Raw genomic sequence first — 26171 nt, forward strand, 5'->3', positions numbered from 1 at the left:
TCTCATCTGCATTTGTCCACAGGAAAGCAGCAGTCCTGCCCAGAGCTAGCCACACTTCTTGGAACAGATCGCAGAGATCTAACATGCGCTGTGGCCAAGCAGTGCTGGTACAGTAGCTTCTGAAAAGTCACTGCCACTCCGCTGCGCTGATGTAGGTGGTTTTCCATTCAATAACCACTGATGAAGTTAGTAGGGCTGGCCGCTGGAACAGGAAGATGACACAAGGACCTTTCTTACCTGACATGACATAAACTTGCTCAGCTGACTCCATGTGTGCTGTGGATTCCACTCCCTCAGGCTGGCACACTGCAGCAGCAGCAGGTGGACCTAAGGTCTTAGCACATGAGACCTGGCCTACATCGATCTTTAACAGATAAGCTGTTTGTTCTATAAAGGGAATGATTATTTTCTCTGGGAACTGCTCTGTGAAAGGTGGAACCTCTGCATCCACCGTCGGCTTATCCCAACCCTCAGCAGTTGAGATAGCCTCAGCTGCGCTGCCGGGAGGTGCAACCTGCAACTGCCATTGGGAAGAAAGTGATGGTGGTGGTGGTGGTGGTGGAGGAAAAGGGTCTTCCTGCAAAAGGGATGATGAAACTTGTTCTGCATCATTTGCTGAGACATCAGCCTGGCTGTCTGAGGGCCCTGGTTCTCCAGCCACGGGGGAGTAACACTGCACTCCTGGTTGTGACCTAACAGCCTCGACAGAAGCCCCAGCTGCCAAGGCAGCAGCATCGTCTTCTTCATCATCGTCTACTAGTGTAAACGAAGTCTCTGAGGCTTGAGAGTCTTCATTAAGAGTCTGCACGCTGGTTGCCACATCCCTCACAGAATAAGCAGAATCTGTATTACCTAGGATATGGGTAGCGAGCTGCTCGGGATCGGCAGGCACATAAGCAAGTTCAGGGCCCTCAGGGGATGAAGCTCCGTCAGGTCCAGTGGAGGGTTTGTTTTCTGCAACAGAGCTGGCAGCTGACGGGCACTGAATTACTTTGGAGCTACACTCGATAACGATGTCTTCAAGAAGTTGATCTTCCTCTGTATCAGTAGAAACTTCCTTCTTCTGGGGCTCACTAGAAATTGAAATGTCTCTGTGGTCTGATGCCTTCCTTTCTAGTTCCCCAGTTGGATTTTCTGCAAAGTAAAAAGCACATAATGGCAATAGATTAGCAAATGTTTCCATTTTAACAAAGAGTGATTTCAGTGTCAACCCAATTAGATGTTGTACTGCATAATTATGAGGCTTCCTAGGCTGCAGAGATGTGTAATTTTTTTTTTTTGGGGGGGGGGAGGTTGCTTGGCTATCAGTAAGAGGAAAGAAATTTCAGAAGGCAGTAGCACAACTTCAGAAGCAAGGAATCCTTAACTGTATTCCTGATCCTACAGCGATGGCTACATTCTCATCTACTGTCCACAAACACCACTAAAAAAAAAAAAAAAAGAGAAAAAAATAGATTTTTAATGTTAAGCATATTAAATAAGCCAGCTAGAAGGCTACAGTTCACCTTTGCAATGCCTGAGAACACTTTGGATCCACACAAATTCTTTTAGATGCACAGACAGTGACATTTGAATTTCCTGAAGAATCTTGATTGCTTGACTTAACACATACCGAAATGAGGAAGCTAAGCCATGAACAGATTTTAGATACAGAGTGAAAAACAGCTGAGCGATTAACTATCTAGGGAGGAACACATGAGAGTACTCATGGGATCAAAAGAGTGTTCCACCGCCTGGTTCATAAACCCCTCAACACTGATTAACAACATGAGCAAGATCTGTTGGCTGGCATGTTCGGTGAGCATTAGCCAATGTGTAAGACTGGTACAGCTGCAGATGGAGCACAGAGTAGAAAAATCAGTGAATCTTTGACGTGTCATCACAGCTTAGCATTGAGCTGTTTCCTAAAGTCATGACTGGATGAGGTCAGAAATGAAACGACTCAAAGAATGACTGAGAAATCCTCTCTCAAAACATTATTCTGCTGTCCCCAAGCCAACACAGCCCCACTCTTGGTATCAGAGCGCTACAGAAAAGACAGGCTCCCCTGCAGATACAGAAGCTAACTAGCTACCTGCTTGCACACAAACAGGCCCAAAACTATGCTCACAACATAGAGGGAAACTCCAGAGGAAACCTTGCTTGAGCTTGTTACAGAATTTCTCTGATCATGCCTTGCATTACACTAGGGATGTTAGATGACTACGTGGTAGGGAGCAGACAACAGGGGAAGAGAGGGACTAAGCGCTCTATAAGGGACGAAGGGCAAGGCTGGCTTGGATGCACAGAATGGCTTGGGGTGGAAGGGACCTCAAGGATCGCCTCGTTCCAGCCCCCTGCCATGGGCAGGGACACCTCCCACCACACCAGGTTGACCCAAGACCCCATCCATCCTGGTCTTGAACACCTCCAAGGATGGGGCATCCACAGCTTCTCTGGGCAGCCTGTGCCAGGGCCTCACCACCCTCTGAGTGAAGAGTATTGGAGTGTGGTGATGATGTTGGGGTCAGTGTACAGTCACATAAGCGAATCACTGACAGGTATTCAGACAATTTTTTTTTTCATGTGACATTATGCAAAAACAGCTGTGTGATACAATTAATGCAACATTTGCAAATGCACCAAAATTCAGCTTTCACTGATATTTTAAGTCACACTGCAATCTCCACCAGACATTTTTACAAGAAAACTACTTCTGAAGTCAGTGATTCTAAGTTTTGTTTTAGGGGACATCCTAAGCTAGGAACAAGATAATAGCACTTTCTGTTCATAGCTGAGACATCTCATCACTGCTGTAATTTCCTCGATGCATAACTCTCAATCTATAGACCAAGACTGTCTCCAGTGCTGGCTAGTTGCAGGGTTACTCAGAAGCTAGCTAAGGTGGACTCTCAGCAATGGGGATAACGAACCGTATCCCCTGATTACTGGTAATACAGTTAGCAAAACTAATGCCATTTTAGAAGGCAAACAACCATTACATGTAAGCAAGCTGGTCATGTATCAACCCAGCCCTTCTCCCCATCATCCCCAGCCTTGAAGGTCCTGGGTACCAGGCAGACATCTTCCCTCCTCACCTATCTTCAAGGCCCTGGACACTGGGCCAACTTTCCCCTCCCTGCCAGCATCGTGATGGGCCCGTCACCGAACAGGGAAGCGTAACAGCACACAGAGCACTGCCTAGAAAATCATGCAGCTGCAAGTCCTAAGTAAGGCTTGGACCAGAACTGCTGCTGGACAGCAAAACCAATGAACCCCCCCGATGGTGAGGAATGCTCCCACTACTGACTGTTTCCTCCAAGTACTGAGCGAGTGACTCGTACTCCTTTAAGTGCATTTTGAGCCTCAATTATCATTGTTGCATTGCACACTATGTATTAAGATTTGACCCAATCTGCAGAGGCTCCAGGTGCTCAGAACAAGCGGTAAGTAACCATAAGCCATGCTACTTATAAAATTCTGTGCTACGGTGATTCCGATTAGAAAAATCCAGTGCTAGGCTAATTACAACATTCTGTGAAATAATAAAGCTTTAATCACAGCTACAACTTAGAAGCATTCTCATTCTGCCCAGGATCCCTAAAGAGCCTGTCTGTCCCATAGCCCCAAGTGATGGGATATTTGAACACGCTGGTATTTTTGGTAAGCAGACAACAGAGACCCAACCCAGCAGGATGGATACCAACAGGCTGCAGGCTAGAAAATGCACCCATCACCGCTCCCACACAACCCTCCAGGTGGCACCATCTACTCCAGCCCTTACAGCCAAACCCAGGGAGCAGCTGAGAATGCCCAGCACTTCCCAAAGGAATCAGCAACATGCAGAATTATTATTATTATTACTATTTTATAAACAAACAGTATCTATTTGCAAAGAATAGGTATAATTTGTAAAGTCGCTATCTACTTAGCATGTGATAAATCCTACTTCAATATCTTAAAATGCCCCAAAGTACCCTAGCTGTCTCCTATGCTTGAGCACAAAGCAGAGCACCCCAGGGGACTAGCTCTTCCCACACTGAATGAAGGAAGTGCTTTCTGAAGATGTCCACCTCTTCAATAGCACAGAGCCTGTGTGCCTCTTTCACAGGGCTGCATACAGATAGGATGTAGCCCACAGGAAGTGAAAACTGCTTGCATCTGTTTATGTTGGAACATGGTCTCAAAATATTTCAAAAAGAATAAGCAACAATCATCTTACCGTACTTGAAATGAAATTTTTTCACCACTTCCTCTAAGTTCAAATTTAGATTCTCTGAAAATAGAAGCACAAATTAAACTGTAGTTAACACCCGAACAGCTCGTCCTTTTCAGATAAGGATTGGTAGGAACAAACCTCTATGAAAGGCAATGAAGTCTTGGAAATAGAGAGCTACAAACTCTGCAGTGTCTACTGGTTTGTTTTTTATGACTGCTGCGGTCACACCCTCGAGTAAGGTGTGAAGGCTCTCTGGAACAGATAGTTCGGTCATCTTCTCCTGTTGGAAGGTGCCTTACAGGTTCTCATCTGCAACGAGGAGATGGGTAAGTTGAGCATCTTCTACCCCATCCCAGCGTGAGGTGTCCAACGGGACTGCAGTGCCTCATCTCGTGCCACACCACCAACAGCCCCTCTCCAACACCTCCCCAACGCTCCTTAAATGTAACGGGGGCAGTTACCATGTGCAGCATCCAAATCATTCACCCCCCTACTGCATGGCCCTTTGGGCAGCACGGTCTGACCCTACAGCAAGGAAACCATCGTGGTCATTTAAAACTGTGCCAACACACATCCCCTTAGGGCAGGCCAAACCCAAACGCCCCCGTGATGAGACACAGGAGGCATCTACGTCTCAGCCTGGGACATTCGTGGGACATGCCCCGCTCCCTGTGCCCCCAGCCCAGGTACTTGCTTGCTCAAGGGCCCCCTCCTGTCGCAGCCTCCCCACCGAGGCTGGGGCTCCCTGGGTGGAACCTCCCTGGGGCCATGACATCACAGTTCTCCTGCGCCACGGCCCTCACGTCACCGTCACCGGCAGATCCCGTGGATCCCCACGCTGGTCAGTTCCGATCCTTCTCCATCGATGACGAGGAATCATCACCCACCTACCTGCTGCCAGGCATCTGCGACGCTGCAACAACCTGCAGGGGTTTCCAGGGGCACAGGCGATCTAAGATTCAAGCGTCCTTGCTGCTGAAGTGTGTAGGTGATCTACAATGGCTTCCTTTAGTAGTAAGTAACACTATATTCATAAGAGTTTATTCAAAATTAACAGAGTATTGTACCACTTTCGAGTTCTTTCACTGAAAACTATGTTAGTGTTAAACACCACGAAATGCTTCTTCCATAAAAGAATCCTTAGAAAACAATTTCTCACTAAGAAAAATCCCACATACATCCCTCATCACTTCTGGAGAGTGACAATACAGGCCATGATGTTAAAAAAAAATATAAATAAAATCAAAGTTAAATATCAATATGTTAAGACTTACAAAATTAGGAAGAATAGCTTTTGTATAATATGTCACAGAATAGGACATACTTTGAGAATGCATGTGAGGACTATTAAATGTATTACTTATGGAGTCAGAATAACCTGAAGTCTAGATTTCAGTATGGAGAGCATATGGAAGCAAGAGGACTTCATAAGCACACTAAACGTACCTGCGTGCAGAATGTCATGTGAACATCTCAATGAATGCAGATCAAAAGACACCTTATAAATATCCTTCTTTGGAAATTTTTCAAAATTCTAGGCCTGTGAAACTGCACATCAAAAGCTTTTAAGCTGTTTAGATACAGATATCATAAAACAGAAAGTAATTAGAGGTCACTGAACAGAAGCGTAACTGTCCGTAAATATTTAGAAAGCTTCAGCCACTAACAACATCTGTCTGAAACTTAAGAAGAGCACAACACAGGAGCTTATAGGAAAAAAATTTCTCTGGGAACTAATCCACTGCACCAGAACTTGAATGCCAGTTTTGGAAACCACCTAGACTAAATCCATGATGAGAACTGTACAAGCTGCTTTGCTAAAACACATCGCCCTTTGGCCCATAACTGAAGGGCCTGTCAGCCTAAGAGCAGTCTGCTTAACTGAAGATAATGACCTTGTCCTGCCGTCTTATGCCCCATCTGCATAAGTAATAGCTTCCATACAAGGTTAAAATCTTACATGAGAAAGAGACTAGTTACCAGACAGAAGTTCAGTGACTCAAGGTCCCACAGAACACTTGTTTCTGAGAAAACAAAACAAAACAAAACACTACAGTTCGATTATTAACTTTTCATTAAAGACAGTCTAAAAAAGATAATTTTTTTTTTTTTTTAACTTGGAATTTCTTTCCGCCAAATGGGTAGAACAGGACTTGTATTTTTCACACGCACCACCTGCATATTTATACTTCCCAGAAACCCTAGTCTTCCTCTGATGGCCCAGCCTCGTCTTCTCCATGCTTAGTCTTAGCAGGAGTTTCTCTGCATTCTAAACAATCTGATTCTCTAAACCATTTTTTCACCGTACCTACAGGGGCAACTTGCACTGCTACAGTTCATTTCTCTGACCCAGTCTCCGGGCTTGCCACAGGGGTTGTCATTCATCTCCAGAGAAATCACAGCATTAACAGTTCCATCTCAAATGAAATGTTACTATAATATAAGCAAAGGTTAATATATCATTATGGTTTTACTTCTCAAACCCTGGCTTGCTGTGCTTTATAGTATTACTCCATCAAAACCAAGAGATGGGAAAACAGTTAGGTTTAAATACTAGACAGCAGTCCCATAAGTATGAAAGACCACTTCCTCATTCTCCTTGCCTAAGGACTGTATACATCCATCCTAGAACTTATTTTTAAAGCCTGGCAAATTTAAGGATAGTTAAGAAAGAAAAAAATTGATTTGGGTTAAGTTTGTCAAAGAGCTTTGAATTAATGCAGTTTGGTAGGACTAAGCTCCAAAAAGCAAACTATTACTCCATTTTTTAATATCTTCTTTTGTGGAGACATACTACTGTTCAGTGCTCATTAATATTTTTTCAGCTGTGGATGACTTTATGCTTCTCAAGTATATGCTAATTTGTTATCAGGGTCCTTTAGAAGAGTTTATGTTGTACTTAATCACTACCAGATTATGCAGGGGGATCTGCTTTTGTTGAAAGATGAAAAAAAAATCGCGTACTTGCCCAGCTGTTGATGCTTAAGAATATTTTCACCTGGTCATCCATGCCCTGCTAAAGCCATGGACATTAGTCAGTTCTTTGCATGCAAATTAGCTAAACCACAATTTTTGTCTCCTCACCTTCACACATTCCCTAAGGAGCTACAATTTATAGGTGTAGTGAGGACACACAGACAATAAAATGGTTATTCACTGGCTTGCTCATCCTGCAGCTGGCAAATTCAAACATAGAAAATGTGTAGCAGCTGATAATTCTTATAGAACAGATGTCTTTTCATAGTGAATCTAGCAAAAATTGTAAAAAAAAAAATAAAGATTTTCATCTGCTTCTATGTGTACATTTGATGCTCCAGTGGACATATTAAATAGCAATTCTCTATGAAGATTCCTTGAGAAATGAAAATCTTGACTCTGGAAAAAATACATGGTAATAGAATAGAGAAAACTCCATTAACTCCTTTTTCCTCATTCAAAAGCTAATTTGTTATAGAAGTAATTCCCCAGCTGCACCCAAATTGAACACATTCCTCATTTTCCTTCCTGGCTTTATCTGGACATTAAGGTAGAACTTTGCTCCATGCAAAGTTTTGGTTTTTGTTTTTCTGGTATGGAACAGCAGCAGCAGTGATGTTGTGGAGGAAACAGCAGGTGATGGGAGGCTCTTGGCTCCTGCACTGGATATGCTCTCCACCAGTCAGAACTACAGCATGGGGCTTTTTAACACTATGGTGTCTCTCCCTGTCTCTAGGCATAATATGGCTCAAAAGAAAGTGAGGGCCTCTGACCAGGTATGCTACTCCTACCTGTCTGACTTTTTACAACCTAAGCACTAAAATAAAATGCCTATTTTGAGGCAGTGTGTAAAATCTGTGTCTGCGTGAGGAAAATTATCTGTCATCTGGATTTTAAAATTATTTTTTAGACATTGAGGGCAGTAGGCATGAACAGTTAGTCTGTACCTCTAATGTTAAATCATGCCTCTAAATCATGGTGGTATGAGGAGCACTGCCACCAGAAATGTTCCCTGATCAGTCGTGAGCCATGCCAGGGAATTGATTGGGAAAAATGGTTGATGCGCATGGACATGTACATGGATGTGTTGGGGAACATTCACACTGAGTTAAAAAAAAGAGGTTACTGGCGGAACTATTTGGCCTACCAAAACAAATTAGTGAACCAGTAGGCAGTATTTAAAACGAGGCAGAAAAAGATGATGCTTCATTCTGCCGAAGTCCGAACAGTTAATTCTGAATCCATTTTTCAAAATCTTGGCCAGGAGCTTGGCTTTTTTGCTTCTTTATACTGCCCGGCAGTATCACAGGTCCTGGGAACAAGTTTAAAGTAATTCTGTGCTTGTCAGTAGTGGGCTATTCATTTCAGGAGAATTCCTGGCTGCCTGGTGCTATTCAGATTGAGCTGAAGGTGTTAAGAGTTTCTCAGGGGAAAAAAATAAAAGAAAAAAGGCTCTTCTGTAAAGCACCCTCTGTGTTAGTACCACCATGGTTATACCAGGAAGTGCTTGAACTCTCTTTCCTCATCCTGTAGAAAGTGCTACCTTTAGAGAGAGCAACATACAGGTTGCTAGACTCGTTGCTGTACTGCCTAGGTTGACTGATTTATCTCCTGGGACACTGAGGCAGGTCCTCTGAGAAAGCACTAATGCTCCAAATCTACTATTTTGGCTCTTTAATGTTATTTTATCTTTCATAATTAACAAAAACCTCACCCTTCTGCCCTGAAAATTGTATCCTTTCCTCCTAAAAAAAAAAAAAAAAAACTTTAAAGTTGAATTGAGTAGGTGCTCTTCATTACATTCATTATCTCTAAACAAACAAAAGAGGAAACAAAAATTGAGGACAGGTTACATCATGGGACACAGGGGACAGAAGTACTGCCAAACCACATTAGTGCAGCTGGCAGTTTAGGCATGTAAGTCCATCACCAACCATACTGCTCTATGTGCACCTGTGATGAGAACAAGGGCGTGTTGAAAATAATGTATACTATACAGACTATGCCTAAAGACCATGTAAAAAAGGTTGCACTTGTCTAGGCTTCAGCAGCTAGGAATGAAAGTGCTCTTGAATATGTGGTAAACTGAGGAGAAACAGTCAGCTTCTATCTTTAGCTTAGACCTAGAGTTGATCGAAATGGTGAAAAGTAACCTGGCCCTAGCTATGGAGTGGCTTGCTACAGAAATTAAGCTTATGTCTACCTGGCTGGAGGCAGATAGCCACAGGCAGACAACAGAAGCAATCGGAGTCAGGAAGCACTGAAAAATTTCCATTGGCAAGGAATCATTGGCATTTCAACCACAAAAGAGGTAATCCCATAACTTCAGAAATGCTCTTGGAAACAGGCCATAAGCTGCTTATGCAGAAGCAAAGTGTGAAACACTGGGGCTTGTGCTTGTTATTTGTGTTGCACTGAACTCAAAGTTAGCATGAAGTGTTAAGAATTTTTGTTTTCCATGTAAAGTAGCAGTAAGTCTTTGTAATTCAGCTTGCATAAAGACAAAGATAAGAAATCTTCCAGGAACCAGAATCTAGGCAGTAAATAACAGGAAATGTGTGTGTATATATATATGTATGTATATAGAAAAGCAGCATGGTTTCCCTCCCTGTTTATGTTCTTATTTTACTTTTGCAGAAGTTACATCTTCCATCTTCTCCATCTTCATTTACTTCACCTTGTAAAAGACCTTATAGTAGATGTCCTTTCAAGGTCTACTCACTGAAAGTCAGATTACGTGATAATTTATCATCTTAGTCCTGCTTGCTCCTAGTCTTTTCCATTCCTGTCTACCTATACATTTATTTTCCACAGAATAAATCCCTGGATTATTTTCAGCAGCTGAGGTTGAGTTTCTTGATTTAAAAGAAAAAAAAAAAGGGGGGGGGAAGAATTTTCTCTTCTGTTGGAAAATAAGCAGTGCCTTAGCCTAGAAGTACACAAGCACGTTCTTCTTGCTTTGTTACAATTTGAACAGCATATGTTTGCTGACAGTGCTCCTCATGCTAGGCATGTTTTTAGTAACCTGAACATGGTGACAAACACATCGTGGCTATGTGAGATGAAGGCTAAGCAGCAGCCCCAAGGCTAGAGCTGGCCAGGCCCCAGAACAGATGATTGGCTTTGCCTCTGGAGAGGGAACAAAACGATTTTCTTCACCAAGTGCCAGATGTTGATGATTCACATACTTAAAAATCTTGGGCATATTTCATTTAAATACTTCAATGAGGGGTAAGAAATAAAAAACTGGAGGGAAGGGAAGAGTATGAAGGGCTCAGCAGGAAAACTTGTTTCTTCCAGCCTGATAACTTGGGTCTGACAATCATTGTAACGAAAAGAGAAAGCTACATACCGTGTGGCTTCATCATTATATCCAGTACATGGAATTTGCTATTCTGCCCAGCTCCCCGAGTTTGATTTCAATTTGTTTTTCTGCAGGAAGCTTCTATTCATCATCAGGCCCAAAGAGTCAGACTGGGATTTCTTTATTTTGAAATGCCCCAGATATCACAACACCTAGCCAGGATTAATTCCCCCTTCCTTCCTCCAGTCAATGACGTGACTTCTACTTTTCCCTGAGACCTCAGATTGAAGAGAAGTCCAAGTACAAACACAAGGACACTTGCTACCTTGAGAAGGAAGCAGACAGATGCAAAAAGAGTATAAATGCAGTTTCTGGAGCACATGAAGAAAATTCAGATTTTATGTGTGGAGGAGGGCACAAAGAGAAGGGCATCTGACTGTATACAGATCCATGCAAAAAAAGTAAAAGAGCATTATATTGAAAATACTTCTGAATTATTATTAATATGGTATTTTTCTCCACTACAGGTTTGCATTTAAACAAGAAGAGGAGTGTTTTTCTATAGATACATATAATTTAGAATTGCAGATTGAGACTGAGGTCTCAGGTCTGTGGGCAAACTCAGGAACAGCAGCCCAACTAGTTCTCTCCATAACAGACACTGCTGTAAAAGCAAACAAATTGAAAGATCATCAATATCTAAAATTAGGCAAAGGAAGTTTTTCTTTGTTCTGTGTTTATCACTATTAATTTATCTATTGCCTAAATAAGGCCCCAACAAGAAACTTACTGGTTCTCTCAGTGGCTAAGTAGAAGCATTCAGAGGCTGGGGGGCTTTACCAGCTATATCATCAGAAAAGGAGTCACACAGTTGCACAACAAAGTTCTCAGAAACACAGCTGCATGCTCCATAAAGTGATGTGTACAAATTGCTCTACCTCAGAGCCTCCTTGTGCACAACACCAGAAGTAGTCAATCACATCATCCTGCTTCTAGCAAGTTTACAAGGTGGCAGGGTACATTCTATTCATTTTTGTACACTTTTCTTGTAAAGACCGATGCTGCTGTCAGTATCTGTTTTATTCTCACTCCCTTTGCATGACAGGACAGACATGATACAGGAAGGTGTCTTGTAAAGGTTGTATACTTAAGGTTGTGAAACAAGCAATGAGTTACTCTCACATTTAGAGTGTAAGTTCTGTGTGGGGAAAAGAAAAAGACAATAGAAGAAATACACTTATGTTAAAAGTGAGAAGTTTTACCTTTTTTTTTCTTTAATACACACCTTTTGCAAACATGCATTTCTCTTCTCTTGATCTGGCAACAGGCAGGTTTCAAAACAAGGCAGATGTAGAGCCATGGTGTTCTTCAGCACAGTTCTACTGAAATGAAGGGTTCCCACACTTTCACGTAAATAAAAGGTATTTATGGCTGCAGACTGGGCAACAGACTCCACAAAAGATAGCATGTCTGTATTATCAGGGAGAAAAGTAATGGGGGGTAGCACTATATAAAGTCTTCATGCAGTTAATTATTTTTTTTTTTCCTCTAACCTTCCAGAAAGGGGAGATAACTTGGTGGCCCCTATTCTTAGTTTGTGCTGGTTAAAATGTTTGACTCAAAACACTGTCCTGAGATAAGAAGAGTATTTCTTAGAATGGAAAAATATTCAAGCCAATGAAAAGTTTTTATTTTCTGTAGTAGTTTTGTAGAGATATTTGGAGTCCCAGACATTAAAAGCTCTTTAGTGAAGAGTGAGATTTAGTCAAGGGATGGGTATTTAATTTTCAAGATTTACTCTGTTAGTCACACTACTGAGCAAGAATAGGGACTCCCTTCACTTTCGCTCGTTTAAATCACAGTAAAGTTATTTAATCCATTGCTTCTGTCATCAGGCAGATGTGAAGCATAACAGTATGCAAGTAAAAGCCGGATACAAGTGTTGAATGGGCAATGAGCGAATTGCATTTATGAATAAGTTTCTCCAAATTAAGAAATATCACGTAAAAGTATACTAGAACATAAACTTGGCCTAGTGGTTTTAATAGTTATGAGTAATGCAGCAATAAGAAGGTTTTTGTAGTCTCTCTCAGTGGAACACTCCATTTGACACTGACCAAGTAGCTGCTTATTCACAAGCTTGTAACACCATCTTATCACCATGGCTACAATTTTAATCCTTTTCATTACTCTTTAGGATAAAGAAAAAAATGTTTCTAAAAGCAAAACATTATGAGGCTCTTTACTCTCAACTTCCAAATCACCAAGTAGGGGATTAAACAATGTCACTGAAGTACTTTGGGTACCTTGGTACATACAGAGGAAGAGTCAGAAAGAAAGACATTTTCCACAGAACAGAGTTGTTGCTAGAGTTAGGGGGCCTTTCTGGGGAGAGACAGCTTCACATTTGACCCTGGCAATGATACTGCAAAAAGGAAGGGGCTGGGTGTAGACACCATAACACAAGCATTATGAAAAACTCATGCACAATAAGTTGTACTGTACTTCCAGATGATGCAACTCTGACAGCAACATGCCTGTTACAGAGCAAGGAACATTCTTGGAGGCCATAAATGGTTGGCAGATCTCAGCCCTTAAGAACTACAGTTTTCAAAACTGAAGACAAGTTTGTGGTGCATCTTTGCAACGTATCAAGCAAGGAGCAAGCTTGTACTGCTAGCTAAAGCTACTAGTACTAAAACTACTGCAGCCTCTCTTTGAGCTTACCTTTAACCACATATCAGAGCACAGAATATATTTAAGTGGACTAATCTGAGAAGTGTTTAAATACTAGCTCATACCATTAAGCTTATGCTACACTCCCTCATCTGCGAGTCACCTTAAACAGGGAAGGTAACTTACCTAAATTCATGAGTCCTTGTTTGGAGATTGTAAAGTGCTTCTTTATTTTAAAGCAGAGAATATGAATAAAGAGAGAACGGCTTTAACCTGCTTTTCCTGTCTTCACAATTGACTCTCCAGTACTGATTGGTGCAATTAACCCATTTCCCTAGGCTAATTGCTAAACCAGGAGCAACCGAAACAGCTTCCTCAAAATAACAGTTTCTTAGAAAGAGCTTGTGCTAGAGACGGCTATACCCATAAAAGGCAGAAAAGTTAGGATAAAATTATCTTCCACTAGCTATCTTCAACTCTCACCTTTATTACACAGAAAATTCTTTAGGTGGCCAGTGGACATCAAATTACAGGGGATAATAAAGAAAAAAACTTCAAAGCAACTGTCTGGATTAACAAATAAATGAAGTAGAAATAAGAATAAGTATCTGACTAGCAGATAGCTCCTGTCTGCATCATAAACAACGTCTGACAGCAGCTCTCCTTGTCAGTGCAACATTCAAAAACACCCTGTCAATGCAGCTTCTCTCCCACAGAATAACATAAACAAACAACTAGCAATGTTTCCATGAATCAACAACAGTTCAGATTTTTCCCCCACTCAAGACCACCCTTTTATCTAAATCTCTATGACCTCTTTTCCTGTCTCATATCAGTCAAAATTTTGTACATGCATACAGACTGAGATAGCATGGTTATGCGTACAGAGATGCTATGGAAAGCCATTCTAAAATAGAAAGAAGATTAATTTGTGAAGATAATTTATTACAAAAATTTATATGTTGTAATCCTTTAGACTGTTCAGTTCTAATGCATAATAAACGTACACACTAATTATTCTTTATGTCATAGTTGGTCCACATGGTTATTTACTAACAAAAGAAACACTGAAAGACTTGTACGGGACCAATGCATAAACAGTAAATTTTTACAATTTCAGTTAATTTTGAAGTGAAGAAAGCCCTTATAATAAGCAGGAGCATAAATGTTTGGCATACCTGCCTGTATCATGCAGTTATATTAATACAACTCACAAACTGATGAACTCCTAAAGTAAAGAGAGAAGGTGGTTCCGTTTTCTAAATGAATATTGGTTTTCTGAGTTTGTCTCAATCATTTGCAAAACTCCCATATTATTTGCCAATATAAAAGAGAATTTTTAATCTATATTAAATTAACACTGTACTATACTATCAATGGTCCTCTTACAGGAAAAAAATAAATAAAAAGTCTAATACCTATTTTGATTCCTAAAACTGCTACTCCCTGTGAAATGTAATAATATACATCTCTACAACAGCTTCAATGCTGGTTAGCTTTGCTTTCTTTTTTTTCCCCTCTTTTTTTGTATTCCACTTAGTAAAATAATCATGTTTCATTTGTTTATTTAGACTAATAAGCGAAGTGACAAGACCCAGCACACTGATAAAGTCTGAGACAGTTATGTTCTCCTTTTTAGTTGTCAAAATATATAACAAGCTTTGCTAGTAAATACAGAAATAACCTTGAAAGATTTTATATGTGGGATAGACAAAAATTTGCAGTATGTTTCCTAGGAAATTAAATATATTTTTATGCATTGCTACTTAATCACTGTGCTCCATCAGTCCAAGTCAAAGAATGTTAAAATACAATTAAGTGTTGGGTTTCTCTTTAAAAAAAAATACATAAAATATAAAATGAACTTTTTTTCTCTATATTTAATTCTTAAAGATTTCCTTCACACATATTTAACTCTTGACATTATTTCAACAACATGGAAAGAGTTATACAAGAGAAAAACACTGAGACTGTATCAGTCACCATAAGAATTCTATTATAGAACAGGTCTCATAAAAACTGAGCCTGCGGGGGCTGCCCACAGGCAGCAGCTCTTCAAGCACTGCTCCCACACAGCTCCGTCCCATGGGGTCCATCCCCCAGGAGCAAACTGCTCCAGCATGGGTCCCCCACGGCTGGGCAGCAGCTCCCCCCAGGCCCCCTGCTCCTGCTGGGGCTCCTCTCCATGGGCTGCAGCTCTGGCCCAGGGCCTGCTCCTGCGGGGGCTCTCCATGGGCCACAGCCTCCTCCAGGCCACATCCACCTGCTCCACCGGGGGCTCCTCCATGTGCTGTAGCATGGAGATCTGCTCCATGTGGGACCCATGGGCTGCAGGGGGACAGCCTGCTCCACCAGGGGCCTCTCCACAGGCTGCATGGGAACTGCTGCTGCCTGCCTGGAGCACCTCCTGCTGCACTGACCTTGGGGGCTGCAGGACTGCTTCGCACTCCTTGCTCTCCCAGCTGCAGCGCAGCAGCAGGTTTTTCTTTCCCTTTTCTTTAATATGGTCTCACACAGGCACAAACAACATTGGCTTGGCTCTGGACAGTGGCAGCCCCCTTTGGAGCCAGCTGAAACTGACCCCGATCTTACATGGGGCAGCTGCTGGGCTCTGCTCAGAGGCCACCCCTGCAGCTCTCCCTGCTAGCAAAACCTTGCCACGTAAACTGGCTGCAACTTTATAACCCAAGTTGAGATGCTGAAAACAGCAATTAGATTCTACTGCCACCCAAGCCTTCTCATCTCTAAGAAAAAGAAAGAATCACTGAAACATTAAGGTTGGAAAAGACCTCAGAGATCATCTGGTCCAACCATCCCCCAACCACCAATATTACCCACTAAACCATGTCCCTAAGCTTAGCTTAAACACCCCCAGGGACAGTGACTCCACTACACCCCCAAATCCAGTTCTCTCAATATCCCTTCCTCTGTAATGTGCTCCAGCCTCCTCACTATGGCACTCCATTGGACTTTGTTACTAATAACTGACCACCAATTACATGTTGAATTCCTGACTTCTACTGTTTGAACCCACCTATCCACTGTGCCCACGGGAGACTGCCACAGGCTGTGCTAAAATTAGGTGAGTAAACAACACCCACTATTCTCATCCATGGAATCAGTCATCTCATGACAGAAACACAGAAGGCAACCAGGCTGGTCAAGCGTGACTTGCCTATGTTGAATCTATGCTGGTTGCTCTGAAATACTCTGATTCTTCATATTTCTGGAAATGTCTTTCAGGAGGATTTTCTCAGTAATCCTTCCAGGGCCTGAGGTAAGACTGACCAGTCTGTAGTTCCCTGGACTGTCTCCCTTCCTTTTTCTGCAGGAGAGTATGACATGTCTCTTGTAGTCATCAAGGGTCTCCTCCAGTCACCACAAGTAGAGACACAGATTTTATTTACTTAAGCTACCTTTTATAAGCACACACTGCAATAAGCACACACCGTGGCTGACATCCTCCAAAAACATTTCTACAAAGAAAAATTTCTGCCTGTCTAGAGTACCAAAAAGTGTATCATAGACCTTGTGTTGGTGCTATTATGATGTTACTCAGCATTTGTGTTCTGTTTTGTTTGAACTCTGCTATGGCTGATCTAAAAACAGAGCTGAACTATTAAGAAAAGTTTTAGTAGACTTCAGTAAGAATTGCTATTTCAGCAGTATTTCTGAAGAAAAACAAAACAGTTCTGAAATAACACAGGAGGGTCAAGAAGCTTCTCCAGAGAAGTGTGTGAATAGTGAAAAATAAGTGAATCAGTTTACCCATGATTAAATTTGCATTTTGCAATTGGGATTATTTAGGTAGATAAAAAGGGAAAGAAAGGGCTTGTGTTATGATCCACACTACATCACTGGAAATTAAAGACTAAAAAAAGATGTTCAACTGGAGTTTTGACCATACTCAACATTAATAATGCAATTATTATGTAAAGTTTTCCAAGCTATATACACTTTACACAACTGTGCCTATGCCTTTGAGCTGGCAAAATCTGACTCAGGTGCTAGCTTTTAGGAAACTTCGTAGTAAAGGTAAGTTTATACTTTCACAAGCCAGAAAAATAAAGTATGCAGAAAAGGGATCAAAACACCATGGTTAATCTGCAACATAGTTTTTACATCATTCTTATGGGAACACATAAGGGTGGGAACACCTTTTCTTCGCAAATGTAAAGGAAGCCAAGAATCACAGATCCTTCATTGATGTACCGTGAAGTATCATTTGCTATATTTTGTAGCTACCAGTAATATATAATTAAAAAAGACAGACACATAACCACAATGAAGAAAAACTAATTTTCTCTGGTTACTTTTTAATACATTTACTAATTAATTCCTTTGCTTCAATTTTCGTATTTGTGAAATCCTGGTAACATAGCTAATCGTGCAGCAGGATGTGGGACAGTCAGAGCAAAGAACTGAGTTTCTCTCTCACTCTGTGGTGTGAACTCAGAGGTATTGAAGAGTTTTGCCAGATTACTTGCAAAAGGAAGCATGCATTACATTATTAACAGCTTAATATCTGTAGCCAGTAGTGCTGATAACACTATGAAAAACATTGTTTTCACTTCTGATTTAAGAGACACAAAGTGTTATCAAATGTACTACAAGCCCATGGATTTGAAGCAAAACCAATAAAACTGAAGCCAGATAGTCTCCACATGCTTTTTTTTTTTTTAAAAAAAAGGTAAATTAGGAGCTTGGAATTACCCTCTACAAAAGACTGCCTCCCACGGGATTATATTCAGGTCTGTCATTATCCCAGGGTGAAGGAGGGGAAGTGCAGAGATATAACTCCTGTTGGCTCACCTTGCTTTGGCTTGGCGGTGTGTTTCAGGGTGCTATGTGCCATGCCACCTGACAGCTACGTGTTGCCCCCACACATCTCCACAGACCCCCCTGGGGACCTGGTGGTGGATGCCATGCTCCCAGAGTCAGTGTACCAAGCAGATGCTGTCTGCAGCTCGGATGCAGTTCTTCTTCCCTCTCTCATCCCCAAGCATCCTAAAGGCACTGGACCCTGCCTCAGGCTCAAGGCTTGGTGAGCTGCCATGAGCTTGGTAAGGGACATGGGGGGGGCTGGGGAGTCCCCACGTGGAGTTAGTTCAGTGGTCACCTTAGGGGAGTGTGGGGCTGTGAGCTATTCCCTCTCCCCCTGCTCCCATCTCCAGTCCTGTCAACCCCATGGATCCCACCAGCACTGGTGGTGGGCAAGAGCAGCTGGTGGGGACCATTCCTGCTGTGAGGGGACCATAGGAGCCTCAGCTGAGCCTGTGGTGATATCTTGCTGCTCCCAGCAGGGCCCCGCTGGCAGCAGGCACATGGCAGCTGAAAGGAGGACATTGGTGGTTGGATGCTCTGGAGGAGACAAACTTGAGAATAACCAGAATCCATGCCTTTCCCCCCTCTTCCAAGTCCTCTTCACCACCAGTGGGCCTGGCCCCTCCGCTGTGGCCATGGAAAACTCCTCACTTCCAGAGCTCAATTCCTCATGTGCGCCTGGGCACAAAGACTGCACAGGGAGAGGGGATGAGGGGCTGAACATGCCCCCTCCCCTGCTGAGCTCCAGCTTCTACATCACAGTGCCTGTCATCTACTCCATCACCTGTGCTGTGGGGCTGACAGGTAACACTGCTGTCATCTATGTAATCCTCAAAGCCCCAAAGATAAAGACAGTCACCAACATCTTTATCCTCAACTTAGCCATTGCTGACGAGCTCTTTACCTTGGTGCTGCCCATCAACATTGCTGACTACTTGCTCCTGCAGTGGCCCTTTGGAGAGTTCATGTGCAAGCTCATCATCTCAATAGACCAGTACAACAACTTCTCCAGCATCTACTTCCTTACCATCATGAGCCTTGACCATTACCTTGTTGTGGTAGCCACCACCAAGCCCAGGAAGATGTCTTACCGCACCTACCAAGCGGTCAAGATCGTGAGCCTCTGCATCTGGTCCTTCGTCACAGTTATCATCCTGCCCTTCATTGTATTTGCTAAGATACACAAGGAGCAGGGGTGCTCCCAGTGTGTCTTTATGTTCCCCCCACCCTGAGAGCATGTGGTGGAAAGGCAGTCGGATCTACACCCTTATCTTAGGCTTTGCTATCCCAGTATCCACCATCTGCATCCTCTACACCATCATGTTGTGCAGATTGAGATGAGTGCGTCTCCACAGCAGTGCCAAAGCCCTGGACAAAGCCAAAAAGAAAGTGACACCGATGGTGGCTGTCACCCTGGCTGTGTGCCTGTTCTGCTGGACACCCTATCACCTTAGCACAGTGGTGGCCCTCACCATAGACATCCCACAAACTCCTCTGATCATTGGGATTTCCTACTTCATCGCTAGCTTGAGTTATACTAACAGCTGCTAGAACCCTTTCCTGTATGCCTTTCTAGATGACAGTTTCTAGAGGAGCTTTTGCAAACTGATGGACTGCAGAAACACCTCATAGAGCCAACACCATTCCCTCTCACGTCCTTGCACTGTCATCTGCTCCTCCTGGGTGACTCAGGAGCTCAGAGGCTGCTTATGCTCCATCTACTGTGTGATGGTCCACAGTGCCTCAGGTTGTCTCACTACTCAAACACAAACTGGGGACAGATGGGTCATTCTTAACTCTCCTGTGCCCATTGCCTCAGCATTGCTCTCCATCTCTTTCACTAATGCTTTTTCGTTCTTCTCTCTAACGTGCTTTATGTCCTAGGGCTGTAGCTCACAGAGCTGCAGCAGATTCCTTTTCCATTTAACAGGGTACTGCTTCGTGAGCTCATACCACATGATTGTCTCTGTTAATGGAGATTTGTAAAGCCAAATAAAGGTGTGTTGTTGGGTCTCTTGCTTAATGATTCCTCAGCCTCCTTCATATCTGTAGAAACTGCTTGCCAAAAGTCTCACAAACTTAACAATATTGAAAAAGGCACAGATCGAAAGGATAGGCAATATACCAAGGCACCAGGTAAGGAGCAAACCAAGGCGTTGAGCTCATTTTGTGTCGCAGACTATTCAAAAGTAGTCAAAATCCCTGAGAACAGGCAAGAAGGACTCAGCTTGGCTTAAAGGAAGACCAGTACCTCACTGGTGAATAAAATATCAGTGGGTTTAGCACAATTTGGTGTTGCAGTTATACAAACCCCAATACATTATAGCATCATATAGCTGTGTTAATGGTTAAATCATTTCTCTGTGTGAGTCACTAATGTTCTGTGAGGCAGCTGGTGCTAATTTCAACACCCATCCAAGCTGTAGTGGAAATGGAAGGATTACTTTGCAGGACAATGATGTCTAATTCTGCTTCACTAAAGTCAGTGGGTAGCATGTGACTGACTTGCATCAGTCACAGAAGCTGTCCTTTGTAAGAGCAAGTCCAAAAAGCATTGAGGACTCATTTCTACACATGTACAAAAGCATGCTGTAGGAACTAGTGTCCCTCACTTCATCTTGCTTCTTGAAAGAAAAAATTAGCTTTTCCCACCAGCTGCCTGTTGTTTCAGCTAGGCTTTTACGTTGTACTTACATTTCTCTTTGGTCAGTCACTTGCTGTGCAGAAAGGTTTCACGTTCCTGTCTGATGCACTTTCTGATATTTTACTCTGCACAGGCCAAGTTGCAAGGTAGGTCCCCATTTAGGCTGCTAGTCAATACACACATCACCTCTCCTGTATCTTTAAGTCATCAGATGTGCAACATTACTTCTGTAAATTCTGCATACAGTTCTGAAACTAAACAGCATTAAAGGACAAGAGATTTTTTCCGAGATTACTGTGTTTTCATTGGTATCCTTCCCTGGATATCAAGAATGAAAGTCAAATACTGTTTTGTTTTTTTTTTAAAAAAAACAAACAATCACCTTGAAAAGTAACACAGATTTGAGCATTGCTCCTGATACTGATGCTGCTGCATCATTTGTCTTATCACCTACTGGGACTTGTCTTTATCTTAGAAATATTACTGACATTTGAGTAGTTCTATAGAGTACTTCTGCAAAACCTGATCTCTAGCTATATACCAGATGTATCTCTGAGATGCTCAATTGATGATAACCATAGGTTATAAGGGCAATCTGATTTGTATTTCATTTTTATCTAGTTTTGAATCTCAAAATATTGTGTTCCTGAGCAATATAATCCATTTCAAGATTTAAAAAAAATAAAACAAACTTTTACACTACATCAATGTTTCTTTAAAGAAAGATAATATACTATGTATGAGGAAAGGCATGCTGTAAGAGAAAATTCTTTGTCTTCAATTCCTGTTGCCCATTGGGGAAATATGGCAAGTGCCATATTTTACTAAATTTCTCTTTGTCTTGTACTGCTAGTCTTTTTTAGATCTGAAACAATGTGAAATAAAATACAAACATCACCACCTATGTTAAACACTACCCTTCCATATCTTCCTTCTCATTCTGAAGTCCCACCATACCTGTTCTTCATAGTAGGATGACTATATGAAGAAGACTTCAGTGTTTGCCCAAATGCCCAGAGTTTTCCCACAGCATCTAATTGCAGAGATGGCTAAGACTCAACAACAGCTCAGCTGTGATGAGGGTGCTCAGCTCAAATTCCCGTGGGGCAGGACTTCCCCACACTTGGCTGGGCTGTCTTCAGTGTACATGACACGTCTGCAAGGTGGGACTGGATCCTGTCCTTACCCTGCTTCAGGTACTGCAGTTTGACAGCTACTAATAAGAGAAAGGTGAGACTGAACAGCATGGAAAATGCTGAAAGCTCAGTAAGGCCTTCTCTGCCTGGAGAAACTTCAGCATTAAAACAAACAATACATATTTTTCTTCTCTTGTTCCACCTTTTAGTATAGGAAACAACATTCTTGGTACAAACATGACCAAACCTAGCAAGATAGGGAGAGGTTAGATCTTCATCTCTGCTGGTCAGCAAGGGCAACTTGGTGCTCTTTAAAAGAGAAACTTTGACTCCCTCAGAAGCAGTAGAGGATAATATCTAAGCAAAACTTGCACTCCCGTAAATCTCTATACTTCCTTCCTAGAGGAGGGATTTATCCTCCTGTTCAGCCTATGTTTAACAAGCTATAAGGACATTCAGTGGCGTCACATCTTGAGACACTATAGTTGCTGTAAAGATGTATTAATGAAAATGAGTAAGCTAAAAAATAAATCAATTTATCACAATCACAGCACAAGTTTTCTGTGTGACCTGCTGTGGATACTGCAGGTAATAAATACAGACTTTCAGGAGAAAAAGCAGAGAAAGAGTACAGCCAATATAAAATTTGCTCTGCTTGGATCAGGGACCCAGAAGGGGCTGAGCCTCTAATACAGCAGAAGCACAAAGGATAGCAAACCTGCAGCACTGGGTCTGACACACGGAGCTCTGCCAACAGCCCCATCACCAAACCCACATGCACCATTCATGGGTAGGGACCTGATTTGCAGGCACTCAGCCAGATCCTTCTGACTGTACTTGTCTTGTGAGCACCTTTTGATTAAGGATTAAACCAATAGTGTTTCTGAGGTACTGACTGTTGTCCACAAGAAATCACAAAGGTGCAAAAAGGCTTTAACAAATTTCTCAGCTGACTACCCCAAACCTATAGCAGTTAGTGGTAGCCAGCATTTCCTGAGCTCTTTTGGGCTCCTCCAACACACTGCCCTGACACCAGAGGTTTTGGCAGGTTTCTCATTCAGGTCAGGAAATTTTTTCCTCCATGTGGAGATTTGCATCATCTTTTCCCCTGAAAGCTGGCATAAGGGAAGGGATACACCACACTATGCTATTTTTCATATCCAGATGCACTGCATCACTGGATGGCCAAAGCAGCTCTCAAAACATACATCTGCTCTGCCATCTCTACATTTTCCATCCAATAAATTCTGTGCCTATGCATTTTAGTGATCGATTCTCTCCAATTATTTGTCCCAGAGCATAAAGCTGCCCTGAAGCCAGGAGAAGCATCAGCAGTCAGTAGAAAGAGGGAGTGTACAACATCAAAGAATCACACAATGTCAGAGTACAATACTCCCTGTGTCCGGATCCAGAGAAGGAAGACCCTGGACTCTGTCTATTACCAGTAAGTGCAGAAAGAACAGCTCATGGCAGACCAGCCCAGTCCAATGGTCTGCATTCCTCTCCTTTCCTATCCTCTTTCAAATAGTTTCATAGTAGTTAATAGAGAAAGCTGTACAATTTTGCTACTTCTAACCATAAAACATGATTATAACTAAAGATGATTTGGCATTAGTCTCTTGAGTGACAGAAAACCAATTTCCTTCTCTTTCGATATGTAATAAAAAAAAATAAGAAGAAAAAAGCCTCTGTGCAAGTGTTATGGATTTGCATTTTTTCCTATCTTCTTCCATATTCATTATGTTACGAATATGTTATTTGAGGCTCCACGACTACTTACAGAACCTCTACCTGCTTACAAAACCCTACACCACCAGAGGGGGCTCAAAGACAAGTTATTCAGAAACCTGCTGCATGGGAACTCGAGTTGCTATCTCTCCTGACACAGATCAAGCATTTTCTATGGAAGCTCTTTTCCTTATTTTTTACTCGCATGCATAATAGAAGCAGGATATTAGAACGGCTTTAAGGAGAGGCTTAAAAATATAGGTAAAGAACATAGTTCTTAGGTCATAGTTTTCTAAAGGTGTGAGCCCAGAACTGCTCAGTGGTTTTGTAAGCATGCTCATTAAATGTATAGCACTTTTAAATGCCAAGGAGCATAATGTTTGGACGTAGCTGAGGGGCCATTTCCTCCTGTACATTCTCACTCCCAGTAAATCTGCCCCGTGGGTAGACTGTTTTTCAGGAGTCTGACTCACACGAAGCTGATTTCACAAAACAAAGGCAGTGTTGGCTGACAGAGACCACCTTTCCTCCCTCTCATTACTCAAACCATGGCCCGAGCTTGTATCTGGGCAAGGATTTGTTTGTCACCGTACTGTGCTTCCCACTATTTTCATCTGCTAGATTTTCCCATTATTTCCGTTTTTCCTGTCCCTAGCTCCTACTGTGTATCCCCAGGCTGTATTTAGTGGTTTTTGCACTGATTCTCCTTCCAGCTCTCAGCCTCTAGATGGCACTGATTCTTCACTGAGAAGACATTGCTCTTTTCCTAAACCAGATTTAAAAACAAAAATGCTTCCAAGAGCATATGCCCACACTTCCAAGTGGGATATGCCCACACTAATAGAAATTAGCCAGTCTTCAGGGAAACAGCAAAACACATTTTTTTAAAATATAAATTATATATAAAGCAACATGAACACACAGCAGGCTGAAGGAGGAGAGTACATGTGCTTCGGATTCAGCTCGCTGTATTCAGGGAAATGCCTGGGCTGTTCCACATGACTGCAGGAAAGTGATCAAACTTTCGATAAGCCTGGGTCTATTTTAAATGATATGGGCAGATCTGGCTGGTAAATGCAATTTTACCCTTGAACACATCTTAGTTCAGGCAAGTCAGGGAATAAATGCTGTAAAAGCTGCTTATTGAACCAGGGTGGAACACCTGCAGAGCAGATCTTACTACGCTCAAATACAATGTTGTGATGTGATGTCCCCATCCACATGACTGATATCCAAACACATTTGAGAAATTCTGGATGTTAGTACTTTTCAATAGAGAGTGTTTGAATGGCTAAACAAAGTCTGCTGAAATAGAATTAGTTTAGGTTAAATCTAGATTATAACTCCTTACTGCTTCCAAATTCAATTTCACAATGCAGACTCCTGGCAGATCAGTAAGATAACAGCATTTCAAGAAGAACTCGCAAATTCTTAAAGAAAAAAAATGTTATTTTCTTTAAAGAAAACATGCCTCAAATCTTTTTTTTTTTTTAATGTGCATATTAAGAAAAAAAATTTCTGTTAAGGAGCAGAGTGTTTACCTGGCACCTAGCAAAATTTTGGAGAGCTGTAAGTAACACAATGGATACAGTTTTTAATACTTTTAATACATGAATAACCATCAATGCAATCTGTTTTTCCTAACTTATTACTACCTAAGATTTTCCTACAATTCCCATAGATAATGTAATGAATATCTAGGTTTCTGCTTCCCTCAAAAAAGTATGCCTTTTCTAAAGTCTGCATTCAATTCACCTTTAAACTGAATCTGAAAAATTACATGCGGGCTTTTATGCCCCAGTCCACCGAGTCTGTGTTATAAAAGTGATCTTCAACTAAAGAAGTGACAGGACTAATTTCTGGTTGGCATAGTGACACAGCAGCAATAGGCTATATAAAACTTTCATGTTCCTTATATTAGGTACCTATAGAAGATATTGTCTTCATATTTGATGAGCCTTAGTTTGGCATTTGTTCTGTGATGAGATAGAGCTACCCAGGTATTACTAAAAGCTAAAGTGATAGATCATTTTTTCACTTCTGGTAATGCAATGTGTTGTAGGATCTTTGGACAAATAAAGCTGAAAATCTCATATAAAACAAGAGGGCAGGTAGTTGTCATCTTTAGGGAGCACCTTGACCAGTTATTGAAAAACATAAAATAAAATCTCTCTATAATAATACTTTAAGGTGTATTGCAGGATTAAAAGGAAAACATTCAAAAGAGTGCAGTAATCTTTCTTCCAAGGGTTCCATACTTATCTAACTGCTTATCCAAACATAACATGGAAGTTGTGGCTTAACCCAGCTGACAAATAAGCACCACACAGCCATTCACTCATCCTCCCCCCTCCCTCTCTTTTCAGTCTCACTGAAAACATACAAGGTGAAGGAAGTACTCCAACTCCTCAACAATAAACAACGGCAGAACCCAGGAACGCTTACCTGCCAGCTTCTGAACTTGAGTTACTTCCAAGTTACTTCCCAGTGAAGTCTGACCACCAGGATTTTACTGTCCTGAGAAGGCACCACCAAGGTAACTAGCTCATAGTCTCTAAAATTCTTCCACAGAGAGAGTAAAAAAAACATGAAGGAAAAGCAGCCTGCTGGGGAATACTGAGTCCATTTCACCATGACACTAGAAAGGTGCCCTAGGTAACTTGATCCTCAAACTCCCCTGGAGAA

At 41.9% G+C, this 26171-nt stretch overlaps 1 protein-coding gene and 1 pseudogene across 1 annotated transcript; one reads left to right on the top strand and one right to left on the bottom strand.

Moving 5' to 3' along the window:
- Nucleotides 1-127: 127 nt before the first annotated feature.
- CABYR (calcium binding tyrosine phosphorylation regulated) lies at nucleotides 128-26171 on the bottom strand. Its single transcript, XM_068672829.1, has 4 exons — nucleotides 25932-26171; nucleotides 4337-5644; nucleotides 4202-4255; nucleotides 128-1134 (listed from the first exon to the last, which is right to left on the bottom strand). Exons 2-4 carry the CDS (start codon nucleotides 4470-4472, stop codon nucleotides 128-130), a joined length of 1197 nt encoding a protein of 398 aa, XP_068528930.1. The 5' UTR covers nucleotides 4473-5644; nucleotides 25932-26171.
- Nucleotides 18614-19610, top strand: LOC137851810 (neuropeptides B/W receptor type 1-like; annotated as a pseudogene).

Source organism: Anas acuta, chromosome 2, assembly GCF_963932015.1.
Source record: "Anas acuta chromosome 2, bAnaAcu1.1, whole genome shotgun sequence".
In the NCBI taxonomy this organism is placed as follows: domain Eukaryota; kingdom Metazoa; phylum Chordata; class Aves; order Anseriformes; family Anatidae; genus Anas; species Anas acuta.